Here is a 14,330-nt window from a genome sequence, read left to right as displayed (position 1 = left end):
ATATAACAATATGTGCAATTGCAAGTCTGTGACTACATACATACAGAAATGACCAGGGATTATAGTCTGCACCAGGAACCTAAACTGCATAGTTCCTAAAGAGCACACATAACTAATACAGAATTGCAGAAATGTAGCAGAAAGAAGAAAGGAAGACACAGGAACACAGACAGAGCTTGGCTAACTCACCAAATTAAAGCTTATCATCTGTGCATAAACTTCACTGATGGTTTAATTAAAGAACCAGCAGCAATTTCAGCACCCACATTAACTACTTCAGGATCAGTTCAACTGCTCAGACCTATTAAGAAAACATGAAGGATGAAACTTTGACTCCACTGGAGTTTGCATAAATTCTCATCATTGATTCTAATATGATTTTAATTGCTCCCATATATTTTGGACATGATAATGCTGGATGCAATTTCTAAAAAGCAAATCACTAAAAAATCAAAGTTCTTTCAAACTTTTGATAAAAACAATTTACTTTGTACCTCTCCAGACCACCTGGCTGCTCTCACTATTTGCACCACCTCCTTTTGAAGTGGGCCTATTTCTCCCACTGTAGGTAATTCATATTAAAATTTCCCACATCCTGTAGTTCTGTCTCTTCATCGTCTCTTTGACAAGCTGCAGCATCAGCTCCCTTCAGAATAATAATCCAAGAGACACTTAAACAGTGTGACCTAACAAATTCCCCACATGTCTTTGCCAATTAAGTCATTAAAATTTTAGTATGCTTCGTATTTTGGTTCTTTTTGGAACTGTAACTTTTTACAACTGAAATGTCATCACTCTATTTTGGTTGTGCAGGGAAAAAAAAAACAACAACCCTGTCTGTATCTCCTAATTCCTTTTCCCATCAAACCAGTAACAGCAATTATTGTTCTCAAGAATTCAGACTAGTCTGTTGATATCATGGTTTTATCCCATTGTTTCCCAAAGCACAGAATAACATTTCCTAATCAATTACTGCACAAAGTACCTATTACTGTTGCCTTATCTAAAAGCTGCCAGTGAACCACGTGTTTTATTCTGGTTTATGATCTCATTTAAATCGCCTTGCCAATATCTATGCTTACGTGAAATCCAAGTTTCAGAGTATGAAAAGCTAAACACAGAGGTTTGAACTCCACCTTCCAGTCAGAAGTAATTACTCATTTTATACAAGTTTAACAGTTTGTAGCAGAGATCTGGGACAGTTATTAACAAGGATCATTCTACCTTCTGCTGAGGGAACAGCTCTACACACTAAAGCACATAGGACATCAAGACTGCTAGAAATTCAGTAGAAGCAGTCACTAGTTCTCTCTCTCAGAGATGCATTAAGCTGACACCTTGATTCATGTCACAGGAAAGCAGCCTTGCAAAAACTATGAAATTAAATTGAAGCACTGAGGAATGATTTAAGATACAAAGATGAAACTATCTCCATAACGAGGAACTTCTGCAGCAGAGACTGATCTCAGGACCATATTTCTGCTGGAAAGCCACATTCCATCTGTAAGACAATGAGTTGTTATCTGATGGAAATGGAAAAAAGCTTCTTGGAGGTCAATTAAGTCATCAATTTATCTTTATTTCTGTGCACCTAAGTCTGAAAATTGTATATTATATAAATTTGGATACTTTCTTGATGTTAGCTTTTACCTGAATTTATTCTAATGATAATAGAATCAGCCCTTACAATTGAGGTTCTGGGTTGGTTTATGAGCATCACACACAGTACAGCTCACAAAAGCAACCAAATAGGGTGTGCTCCTCCACATCTTTTCCCAGAGTGGATTTAAATAGCTACTAAAGTCTGTCTGCCAGTAAGGGTGCTCATTCAGCGACCAGGGCTGCTCAGTGTCCACCTGGCATGGAACAGTGGAGAGACTGCTTGAGCCTCACACATCTCCCAGCAAGCTGTTAACCAGTCAGCAAGTGCTAAATAAACTTGTAAAAGAGCCAGGCTGTATTTTAATCTGTGTTGATGCTAAATGCATTCACTTGTAACTTTCTGTCTCCAGTCAACCTTCAAACCATCACTTCTATATTTCTCAGAATAACCAGGCTATCAGCATTCACAAATACTTGGAAGACACCACTGGAGTTCAGCCTATTCTGAAACTTTCAGAATTATTGTATTATTTCTTCCATCCTGTTATTAAGAAGTGTCAGTGATAGCATGCTCCTCTTCCTAAGAATGACAAATGTGGTGACTACTTGGCAACATTAAACCAATTATTTGAAACACCACTTCACAGATCTCAGGAAAATACATATAACCACCTCCTATGTGTTAAACATTAGAAAACTCTATAGAGCTGAAAAAGTACTACTCTCTTCTTGTAACCAAAGTATTCTGCATTTGGTTAAAAAATTACTTCTAATTTTAAACATTCAGCATTACAAATGTTTTATCAAAAAAAACACTTTAAAGAAATTTCTATTTAAAAAATATCTTTCACCAGACAGCCCAATGTCTCCAGGGAATTTCCTGTTCAGAACAAAATAAATTAATAGCTTCCTTAATTAAAATATAACACAGTGAAAAATTAATGGCTAAATTTAATTTTCTTTAAAGCACATTGTTTTACATTCCTTTTACTGAAATAAAAATGCTCTATTACATTATTCTATGTTAAATGTGATAGGGGAAAAAAAAAAAGGAGAGTCAACGCCTAGTAGGCTTTTTAACTGTAGTTATGGAAAAGCCTCTACCCATACAGAACCTTATGTGACATGGTTTAGTGTGAGGTGTCCATGTCCATGGCAGGGGGGTTGGAACTAGATGATCTTAAGGTCCTTTCCAACCCTAAATATTCCATGATTCTATACTGTAAGGAATTAGACAAAATTATATCAGCAATCCATGCACATAGCGCCTGCTAAAGTCAACTGGTACATAAGACAGGATAAACTGGGTAAAAGGTCTTTACTGGAAAGCAAACCTAAATCCCTATATCAGAATGCCCCTCCTTAACTTTAATGCTACAAAGAAATAGGAGGAAAAAGTATGAGAGATGCTAAGATAAAGGAAAAGAACTAGCAAAATCAACCAAAAACAAACCAGCACTTTCAGGAATCCTGCTAAGCTTAGTTACAAGGGCTTGCATACTAAAACTGAAAGCAAATTGGCTCCCTTCAGTATCTGTGTAAGGAAGAGATTGCTTGGCTGGTTAGCATTATTGCTAAAGTGATAGGATCTGTACACCTCCGATGCAACCCACAGATCTGTTTTGAAGGTGCAAAAGGATACAGGTCTGCTGCTAGCCATTTACACATGGGTAGGTTTCACTTACCATCAGGTTGCTAATGTAAAAAAGAATGGCTGTGAATAGGGTGAATGGTCTGCAAGCATTTTAAGCATTGTTTGTGAAAAGATAATTCTAATTTCTCAGCTATTATTGGCTGAGAGTATTCCCTGATGTAATTAAGGAGTAATAGCTGAGAACTTGATTGTAACCAACAGTTAGTAGTTTGTTGCTAACTAGGCAAACATGACAAACAATTTTGAGGCAATTATCGTCATTACAAGCCACATTCAATTGTTCAAGGAGAGCGTAATAGAAAGTGACAGTTGTGCAGCTGGGAGGGTGGGACGAGAAACAGGATTGTTCTCTGGTTGCAAAAGACCAGTGAGACTCTAGCAGAGAATCTGCTCAATGCATAATTCATGTTTAATAATATTTTAGTCTCTAAAGCAAATTACAGTATAAGATAAAAAACAAACAAAGAGATGTCAAAAATAAAGAACATAAGTTATTAAAAGACGAGAAAAGCCACACAGTAGTAAAATGGAGCAGAGGGAAGACATTCAGCACAGTCAGCTCACAAGATTCTTGCAACCAGCAAATGAAAATACAATAACTCTACATCATAAAGGGGCCAGTTATAAAAGTAATCCATTTGTTATGCTTCAGTGAGCAGGATGCTCATGTCCAAATCCTGGTTTGATACCCATGCCTGATTAGGCAGCTCCACCAAGTTACTGAAATTCTGGAAGATCCTTCCATTAATCTGGAGGAAGGAAGGACTGCTCTCCACAGAGAGACACTGATGCTTAATACTTACCAAATTTGAGTTTTATAGAGTCAAAGGAAGATTTTAATCTACCACACAATAGAAGTGCCTCATCTATCAGCTCAGTATCCTGATGACAATGCATATACCAGCTGCCTTGTCAGCAGCCAGTACATTAGAATACTTGATTTGCTGAAAATTCCACCCAACTCTCCTTAGTGATGTTAAGATTGAAAGTTTCTAATGCAGCTGCACCAACATTTCAAGCTCTTGCCCAGGCTCAGCACAATGCATCATCACTGACATAGTAACACTGTTCAAGTGTCATTACAGCATCGCTCACAGTGCCTTTTGCACTGATAAGGTATCATGTCTAAAGAAGCCATTAAAATGCCACTGAAACTAGAGTTCTGCAGCTCTCTGGCTTTCTGCTCTTGTTTCACCACTGTCCTCTTTCTTAACTGTACTGGTTTATGCAAATAATACTACATCAAAGCCAGTCTGATGGGCCAAATCACCCCAGGTGTAGCTGCAATGAAGCAAAATAATACTAGTACTATATGCCAGGTTCTCAGATCCACTTCGGCTTAGGTGAAAAGGATACTAATTTTCTCAGATACAGCAATGTATTATAACTATCTCCCTGTCTAAAGAAATCTCCAGGATTTTGACATGTGTAAGGTAACACTTCAGTGCAGCCCATAGACTTACTCAGAAACATGCCTATGTGACTGTGCTCTCTTTTGTTTCTTCAGTAATGAAGCTGGTGCTTGCAAAAGGTGGCAGATCGACAGCTGCAGACAGGAGACCTTCACTTATCCTCAGAACAGATTGCAGGGCAGCTGAAGCAGGGACCTTCCTCATGCTCTCTTGTCAGCTTGTCTCAGCCCTCGTCATTGGGACATGGTTGTTACCCTCATTAAGCCTCTGATGCCTCTGCTTTATCTCCCAGAATAGGGGAAATGTAAAATCTGTCCATACAGGTGAGCTTTCCTGTTCAGGGAAACTAGAGGAAGATCATAAAAAGCTGGTCATAAGGTGCTGTATTGCTAGTGTTGCCTAGCTGTCACTGTGCTTCTCCTTTTCCACTGCCATAAAACAGGCAGGTATCGTATAGCTCTTTCAGAAGACAGTATCGCTTCATCTGTAGTCATAAGAAGTGAAGTTACTGCCCAAAATGTTGCAAGTTTCACTGGCTCAAGCAAGACTGAAAGGTCTGGATATATCACCAAATTCAGTCAGCTCTCCTGGCCCTAGCTTGAATTTGCCATTTTACAAAAAAAAATGTAAAGTAGCAATTGTTTTTCTACGCTTTTTATAAGCTAACAGTGCTACCCTCTTCATTCTTAATCAGCCCAAACCCTCATTAAGCAAAACTTACCTTTTGCTTTAGAGTAAAATGCTTATTAACGTTGCATGTCTAGTGCCTTGTATAATGTATAAGTATAATATGCAAATTTTATAGCATTGTGGCTGTGTTAATATAACTGACAAATTGCAAATAAAAGCAGTCAAGCCACAAAAGTTCCCCCAAATGAAAAGGCTTTCTGAAAGTACCTGAGGTTGTGTGTAGGAAAACTGGAAGGCTGTTTTTGATTTTATTTTTAATATTGTTATTAAAGCTTTATGACTCCATGTGGTAATTTTACTCCATCCCATATACCACAGAAATGTCAGCTGCTTTATTTTGAAGCCTAAAGAAGTCAACCTTTTAAGGAAAATAAACCCAAACTCTGCAAACATGTCAGCTAATCTTTAGTGGGCCTTTACTGAAGTCAAAAGGACTTAGCTCTCTTACAAAACAAGCATATTTGTAAAATGTTTCAGTGCTTGAACAGAAATTAAAGACACGATACCCGTTAATGTAAATTAATTTTGTAAATTAATATAAAATAACATTTCCAATGAAAATTCTTAATTAGCAGCAAAAAGGTTGCCATGGGTTTAGTGCTGGGAATCATCTGCTCTTATATTGGCTTTGTTACCACTAGCTTTACTCAACATCAAGAGCAGGGCCAAAACATAGGCAACAGCAAAGATGATTTACTCCAATATGCTACTTCAGCAATCTGTCTTCATTTTGGCCTGCAGTTGGTGTTTGAACTGATACGCTTAAATTACTTTATGGGAAAAGTCAGTGTTTTTAGACAGGGAATGCAGGTTTTAGTGGAGTAAAGACAAAAGCAGAAGTATGACAGTTCAACCAGTTGAGAATGGTAAAATGGATTAAACACTTGGCTTGGACTCAGCTCATCAGGAACAAACCAACAGCAAGCATGGATACAGCAAACTGCACCCTTGCACAGGCACGGTTTTGACAATTATCTTAATAATCTACTTTTACTCATTTCAGGTGAAGCTGTTCAGTAAATACTATAGCTTAGATGCAGAAAACAAGTATTTAGATGACTGACTCCAATACCTGAATCTACCACAAACACAAATGAGAGAAGGAAATAGTTAACATGAACATCTACTGTGAAAAGCCTGGCAACTAGACTGTTCTGTGGAAACAGAACAGGCACCATTCAAATTACCACAAACTATTTGAAGGCATAATCCTCAATTGCATTACACTACTTCTGCTCAATTTTCTACAAATTGAAGAAAAAATACAACCAGGAAAAGCTTATTCATAAACTTCACCTCCAAGACAATAGCACAAACCCTGTTAAGAGTTGAATCATGACATATTTTGTCATATAAAGCTGCTATAATCACAGTCCCCATATAGTGCTTGTGAGGAGGAGTTCCATATAAATATGTATAAACATGTAACTATCATTTTCTAGAAACTAGATCGAAGAGAACATAGTACCCTCACCAAAAACCAGACAAAGCATGGCTATATTTTGGTGTATCTCAGCACAGTAAGAAATACTGAAAATAAATTAATTCTGCATCTCACACTGAGTTAGAGTCCAACAGTCTTATCTCTGTTTTTTATTTGATAGCTCACATAGTGAAAAGAACAAAAAAACTATTAACATAAAATTTATACCTAACTCCTGTTACTTCTAGAGCTGTGCATGTTCTTAATTTCCTCTAATCAGAGCATCCCCCTACACCCCTCTGGTCTCTTGGCAACTAATGAACCAACACAGCAAGGGAGCAAACACATTCAGCTCTTCTGCACAGGGCACCAGCTAGCAGGCCAGGGCAACAAGAGTCCCGTTTTCCCTCAGGGTAGAAGCTCTTGTTTGTTGCCTCTCTGACAGACCTTTCTAGAGATCAGTTTTTACTACAAAGATCAGTTTTGTACAGGTTGAAGCACTAATTAAAAAGAAAAGACAAGCTCCTTTTTTTCCAGCTCAGTTTGCCAACCTTGCCTGTGGTCTGTGGTATGAGATGAGGGCAAAAGGATTTGATCCAGCAACATCAGAGTCCCTAGAGCATTATTAAGAGAAAGAATTAGAGACAGCTCTCAAGTGGGAGCTTTGCCTGCAGATGAGTGGTATGCAGCAGGGCTCCAATGAACCAGCTTATGACAAGGGAACTGTAGTGCATACAGGGAAGCAAGAAAATAGGGGCAAGCAAGGGGAGAGGGTGCAAAAGAGAGAAACACACCAGCAATCTGCAGCCCAATCATCCCATGGCTGCTAGGGAAAACATCTCCGAGGGGCTGGTAAGCAGATAGCTGTACCCCATTCCCAGTTGCAGAATGAACTGATTCAAATTAGAGCTGTTTTCCTTTTCTAACTCCCCAGGGAAGAGCAGCAGCTCTTTTCCAATTCCTCCCCCACTGCTGCAGCCCTGCAGGTGCTCAGGATGCTATTTTCAGCCATTCACCAACAGGTGTGACTCAAGGCCTTGTTATTTAAAAGCATACAAAGGCTAATTTAAAGTGGGAACTGTCCTTCCTAGTACTGTGGCAACTTCAATACTATGGATAAAATTCACCCACTCTCCAACAATTCCCTGTTCCTTTTTAACTTAATATGCTTTATAAAAAGAATGTCATGAAGTCTCAGTACATTTGCAGAGCCTCGGACTTTTGTGAAGTACCAGCACTCATCTACTGCAAGTAACCACACACCTTCCCTCTCTACATCCTCCTTCTCAGCATTTTTCCTACCTACTGTGACATTTCTGGGTGAAGAAGTTTATTGCTTTCAGCCGATATTGTGTGCTGCTCTCATATTTACTTTTATTCTATTTAGGTTTAAACAATCTAACTGAGAAACAGAATACACAGTACTTAACTGGAAGATATTGAGAAATCTCAGATCAGATTTTCAAATATGAACTCTGCAATGAAGTCCCAAAGCCAAATGCTTGTCTAAATACTGTGCAAGTATAGTCCCAAGGGAAGAGTGTTTCCCCAAGGGCAAAGCATCTTACTCATTTTACACAGGTAGTGTCAGCATTCCACTATGCTCTGGTAAACTGAACTGGAATGGGAGACACCTTCTATCCGTCACCGGTGTGGCTCAGCTCACTATTACATTCCTCCAGGGCACACAGACTCTTTATATCCTAGTACCAAACCAGCTGAAATCCACAGGAAAAAAAAAAAAATCAAAACCAACAGATGTCCCGAAATAGGCTCATGCCACCTCATATGGAAAGCCAAGTAAGCGAAGTGATAGAACACAGCATCTTAAGGTACCCTGGAGCTGTCACTAGTCCACCCTGGGCAGCAGTTTTTCTAATGATTCTGGTTAGCAAATCAGTCTCCCAGTGAGGGCATGCTGGGGGCATGAGCAGACCTGTGCTGTCCCATTCCACCACAGACACCATTCCCAACCTTACACAGCAGTAAGTTTTCATCTGCCAGAATTCAGCAAAGACATTTCAGATGAGTGAAACGCGAAGTGTCTTTATCTGTAGAGTGAATGTAGTGGCTGACATAAACTCTCATGGACATGTAGAATGCTTGAGGGAAGGGGGAAGGAATCACTTTAGACACACAAATTAACACTTTGGTAATGCTTTTGGTGTGTATGCACTGTAATTAAGTATTAAATTTGTAAAATTTTACAGTGAAAACTGTGACAGAGTTTGTACTGTTAAGTTCATTTAAGTTCCCTTTTGTCTTGTCCCCTTTCTGTTCCTGCTTCCATCCCTCTACCCGTGTTCATTGTTTTCTTCCAATCTTTCTTGCTCTCTCCTATCATCCTGCTTCTTCCCCCAACACCCAGCTTCTCTAATGTCTTTCATTTCCTCCTTCAGCCTCTTCTCCCACATCCGAAAACGCAGTGTTGCTATAACTAGCCACACTCAGGTTTCGTACCTGACAACAGCTAGCACAGGAAAGCTATGAAGCAGAAAGAGCTGCTATTTCAAATTTCTCTATCAGCAGATGCTTTAGCTAGAAGATGCAGCAAAAAATAGGATTGCCTCAGGAAGGTAAGCAAGTACCATCTGGGAGGAAAGGAAGGAAAGCTGAGAGAAATAAAGCAATCCTGTAAACTCACACTACCTGCAGTTCAAAGATCACAGTACATCTATTTCCCATGCATTTTAAATAGCAAGTAACAGATTTGAAGCATTTTATCATTCACATTTATGTTCTAATATGCTTAGATGTGGCACATGAATCTGGTTGTGGCAGGAATTAAGACATGTATGACAGGCATTTCTTCATAGGTTACTGTCCTGAGCTATGATTTTTATTTCAGGCATATACATGAACACAATTACTATTATGAAACACTATATATGTGAAACAGATAGAGTACACAGGTAAGCAAAAAAACTCTAAAGCACAGTTTTGCACTGAAAGACAGATACATAAAAATGGCACTTTCCAAAGTATCCCTGAAACCTCTAACTTAGACATATTATTATAATATATCAGCCCTGAAAACTCAAACTTCCATAGGAAAGTGAACTGGCTTTCCCTATATCTTGTGCATCATAAATCCACCTTTAGTGCATATACATAGACAGAAATTCATTCAAAAGTTGCACGAATTTTGTGATAGCTTGAGGACACTCAAATGGCAGCTGTGTTTAGAATCTGGCCTACCAAATCATCATAGACATCCTCCTCCTTTATTTGTCTGGAGAGCAACACAACTAACGGTCCTACCCATCACCAGATCCTATTGACTACTACGGAGCACACCCATCCTCACCTAAATAGCTTACCAGCTAGCAATTGACCACGATGCATAAAGAGGCAAGAATCAAGCTTAAATCACATATACTTAATGTTCAGGAGAAATATAAAAAGCACTTCTGAATTGGCATACATGATCAAAAAACTGTACAGTGACAAGTACAGAATACCAATATATTGTTTCTAATAGCAATAGAATAGACCTGCATTTTCAGTCTTGCACATTCACATACTGCTTATGAGCCACTGTTGCAGTCTGCAGTAGACAGGTTCCTTGCGAGCTCCATAGCCAAGGAGACAGTTCATTCCTAACCAGGCTCATCTAGCTTGTTCTGTGACAAGGGCTGAAACCAAAGAGTTCACATCTATGCATCTTCTATTAAAAGTACATCTTCCACCTTTTTCACCAGCAAATTAGCTTTGTGTTTTAACTAGCCTAGAAATAATTAACATTCAAATTTACAATGTGACTCATTCTGTTTTCTCTTCTTTTACCTCTTTTTCCCTATGAAAATTTATGTTTTTCATCCTGTCTTCTGAATATCACATCCCAGTTCCTAGCTTTTAAATAACCATACTTCTACCACCCCCCTCCCTCATTTCAACAAGTAAAACAAACTTTCTCAGCTTCCCAGGTTGCCTCAGAAAGGTTTGAGTTTCATTTCCTTTTATGCCTGTGTATGGTCACACTAAATAAATAAAAATAGTAAAATAACAATACTTCACATATAGTGGTCTAAGCATTCACTCGTTACCTAAGCAACAAAAAAATTAACCTCCAGAAAACACCCCAACTTCATCCTCTTCATGCTGAGATATAGGGAACATATATTTCAAATTACCTAATGAAACACACTATGAAGAAAAGGGCACAGCAGGTACTAAATGAAGGCATAGAATGGAATAAAGACAAGGCAACACTGCATTTGCTGTATGAAATGAGAGCCTTACCATCCTGCTGGCCCTGGAGGTTCTGAGGACTTTGCATTCTCTCTTCCAGATTTGAACTGAGGTCAGAGTTCACAGCTGACATCCTGGTCGAGTCACTCATATCAAACTCATCACTTTCTATAGAGCTTTCATCCTGCAAAGAAAAGTTTTGAAGATGTGTCAGAAGATGTTGTTCACATTATATGTTCAGTTCACTTGTTCCCATTTGTTTCACTCACACCTGGTGTGGAGTGCAATTATGCTAAATCTTTGTGTATATAAGCAAACAAGCAGAGTACATAAAGAGCAAGGAAAACATACTGTTTATGAGGTATGATAATCTGACAAGTGTATGAGGATACTCCATTACCACAGTCTCTACCTGTTTCCATAGTATTTTGCAAAAGAAGGCTAGTACCTAGAGACCACAGAGCAAGTCATAGAATCATAGAATAGTTAAGGTTGGAAAGGATCTTAAGATCATCTCGTTCCAACCCCCCTGCCATGGGCAGGGACACCTCACACTAAACCATGTCACCCAAGGCTTCATCCAACCTGGTCTTGAACACCGCCAGGGATGGAGCATTCACAGCCTCCCTGGGCAACCCATTCCAATACCTCACCACCCTAACAGGAAAGAATTCCTTCCTTATATCCAATCTAAACATTTCCTCTTTAAGTTTCAACCCGTTACCCCTTGTCCTATCACTACAGTCCCTAATGAACACTCCCTCTCCAGCATCCCTGTAGGCCCCCTTCAGATACTGGAAGGCTGGTATGAGGTCTTGTTATTCAAACTTGGTTGAGGAGACCTCCCCACATTCCCTGCCTGAATCCTCTGCCTTGCCCAGGCAAGGTTGGTAACCCTGTGATGACCACTCACAGTAAGATATTTCCAAATAGCAACTCGATCTAATAGAAATCCATGATCAAATTCCCCTGACATATCACACTTACACTGCTACTGTGTTTAAGGAAGCATCAATGAAAATGATAAAGCTTCAAGTTCTGAGCATGTTCAAATGGCAGTCAATGGCAAAAAAAGTAATAATACCACAAGAATCACTTCAAATTTATTCTATCTCATGCATTTTTAATATGATCTATCCCTCAAGTCTAACTATAGAGCATCTAGCAGGGATGACAGCAGAGGGCAAAAAGTAAAAGTCCCAATAAAATATTTTGTTCCCATTTATAAAAGCAAAACAGTTCTGGACATAGTCCAGCATATGTTCACATACATGTTTAACTTCACTTGTTTCAGTCCCACTTAAGTTCATGCATCCACTCATGGATTAAAAACCAAGTGTCCACAAGTATTGCCCTGTAAGCTTCTGAGACAACATACCAACCTAAGGTGATATTTGTTCAGCCTGGAGAAGAGATGGCTGCGTGGAGACCTCATAGCAGCCTTCCAGTATGGGGAGAGGGGGCCTATAGGGATGCTGGGGAGGGACTATTCATTAGGGATTGTAGTGATAGGACAAGGGGTAACGGGATAAAACTTAAACAGGGGAAGTTTAGATTGGATATAAGAAGGAAGTTCTTTACTGTGAGGGTGGTGAGGCACTGGAATGGGTTGCCCAGGGAAGCTGTGAATGCTCCATCCCTGGCAGTTTTCAAGACCAGGTTGGATGAAGCCTTGGGTGACATGGTTTAGTGTGAGGTGTCCCTGCCCATGGCAGGGGGGTTGGAACGAGATGATCTTAAGATCCTTTCCAACCTTAACTATTCTATGATTCTATGACATACTTTCAATAATGACTTTTCTGAGATAATTACTCCTGTTATGAAGAAAAGCATTTTAAAGAATTTTAGAGGAAAATACAGCATCCCATGGAGACTAGTCTTAATATTTTTCCTTTTTTTTTTTTAATAAAACCAGAACTGACAGGATTCTGACCATTTTTTCTGGGTTACTCTGCACCTGTTGTGAACTGCTTTCTCCAGATACAACTACAGCTGCTTTCTTCTGAGTGCTTGGCCCTTAAATCAGTTCCCCTCTTGGGTCTCACTGATGTTTCCAGCTTGCATGGGTGTCTCTCTCATTTTCAGAAAGCAAATTCCCTGCAGTCATGATCCTTGTTAAACTGGGATGAAGTACTGCCAAATGTCATTAGAGAGTGGGACAACACACAAGGCAATGCTGTACAGCAGTGTGACACTAGGATATTGACAAGTAATAAAACAAACATACCTTGTTCTGAAAGTTTTGTAAGAAAATAAATGGAAAAGCGAGGGCTTCTCTAGCAGGCACCTGTCTGCCTTGCCCAGATAGGGCAGGAGCACCACAGTTACAGCAACAGCAAATACTCAAACACTGCCCTCACACAAGATTGTGGTGCATGCTACCTTCTGACCCAGACAGATAAGGCCAAGACACATGTCAGGCTGGTTCTGAGGTTTAGGGAAAACATAGACTGCTTGTTCAAAGAGCAAGATCAGAACTCAGACTCCCGCAGACCTCCTGGAAGGCTGTGTCTCTGTTAAAATGCAGTAGTATTTCTCATTGAATCCTGCAGGAACCAGCAAGCAGCAGCTTGCATTTTCCAATTCTGAGGTTAGGCAATCTGCATGGGCTTCCAGAAAGGGAGCTCTGGCTATTCAACACTTGCCTAGTTATACAGCAATAGACATGGGCAGCCTGTATTTGCCTACAGCACTCTGCAGAATATCTCCACGTCACTCCCCAAACTGTGTAAACATTTATCTGAATCTGTGTGGATACACAGGCACAGGAAGAGGAGCTGGAAGCCACTGGCATCTTTCTCTACCACACAGTGATGAGCTCTCCTTTCAGATGAAGCCCATTTCCTTTTCATCAATGGCCTCAGCTTAAAAACAACAAATTGAGGATCAGAGAATTAGGAGGCTTTCAGTCACTGTGCTAGCTAGTTGTGGGATCCAAGTTTGCTCCTGTCTCAATTCCACCCACTCCACAAGAATACAGATATGATTGATGAATCCTTGGAAACAGAGCCTTCCTACAAAGCCAAGCATGTTTTTCAAGTGCATGAAATAGTTTGAATGCATGCACCAGAAATCTTTCTGCTTTGCACTACAATATTTCCACTGTTATTTTGTTCTTAGCACAGTAAATGTACAGCCCAGAGGAAAAAAAAAAAAAAAACCTTGGAAAAAATCTACTTTGAGAAAAGATTATATTGAGATAACATAAAGATTATCTTGAGAACTTACCTTGTGCTCATCCTGCCCTGGCAAAGACATTATTACTAATTACATATAAGAAATTACTTTCTCTTCATAACCCCAGTGCTGCAGACATTTCATGAACAGTAACATTAGAACTGCAAAACCAAGCTGGACA

General features: G+C 39.5%; 1 protein-coding gene across 5 annotated transcripts in view; it reads right to left on the bottom strand.

The window, feature by feature from the left end:
- The window catches only part of NOL4 (nucleolar protein 4), a 192,827-nt gene that overhangs the window by 130,682 nt on the left and 47,815 nt on the right, over positions 1 to 14,330 (bottom strand). For all 5 annotated transcript variants that reach the window (XM_031052881.2, XM_005153542.2, XM_005153543.2 and 2 more), the window contains exon 5: positions 11,024 to 11,156. In XM_031052881.2, coding sequence (XP_030908741.1) covers positions 11,024 to 11,156 — 133 coding nt within the window. The remainder of the gene's footprint in view (positions 1 to 11,023; positions 11,157 to 14,330) is intronic.

Source organism: Melopsittacus undulatus, chromosome 1, assembly GCF_012275295.1.
Source record: "Melopsittacus undulatus isolate bMelUnd1 chromosome 1, bMelUnd1.mat.Z, whole genome shotgun sequence".
Taxonomy (NCBI): Eukaryota; Metazoa; Chordata; class Aves; order Psittaciformes; family Psittaculidae; genus Melopsittacus; species Melopsittacus undulatus.
This window is presented reverse-complemented; position numbering and strand designations above follow the sequence as displayed.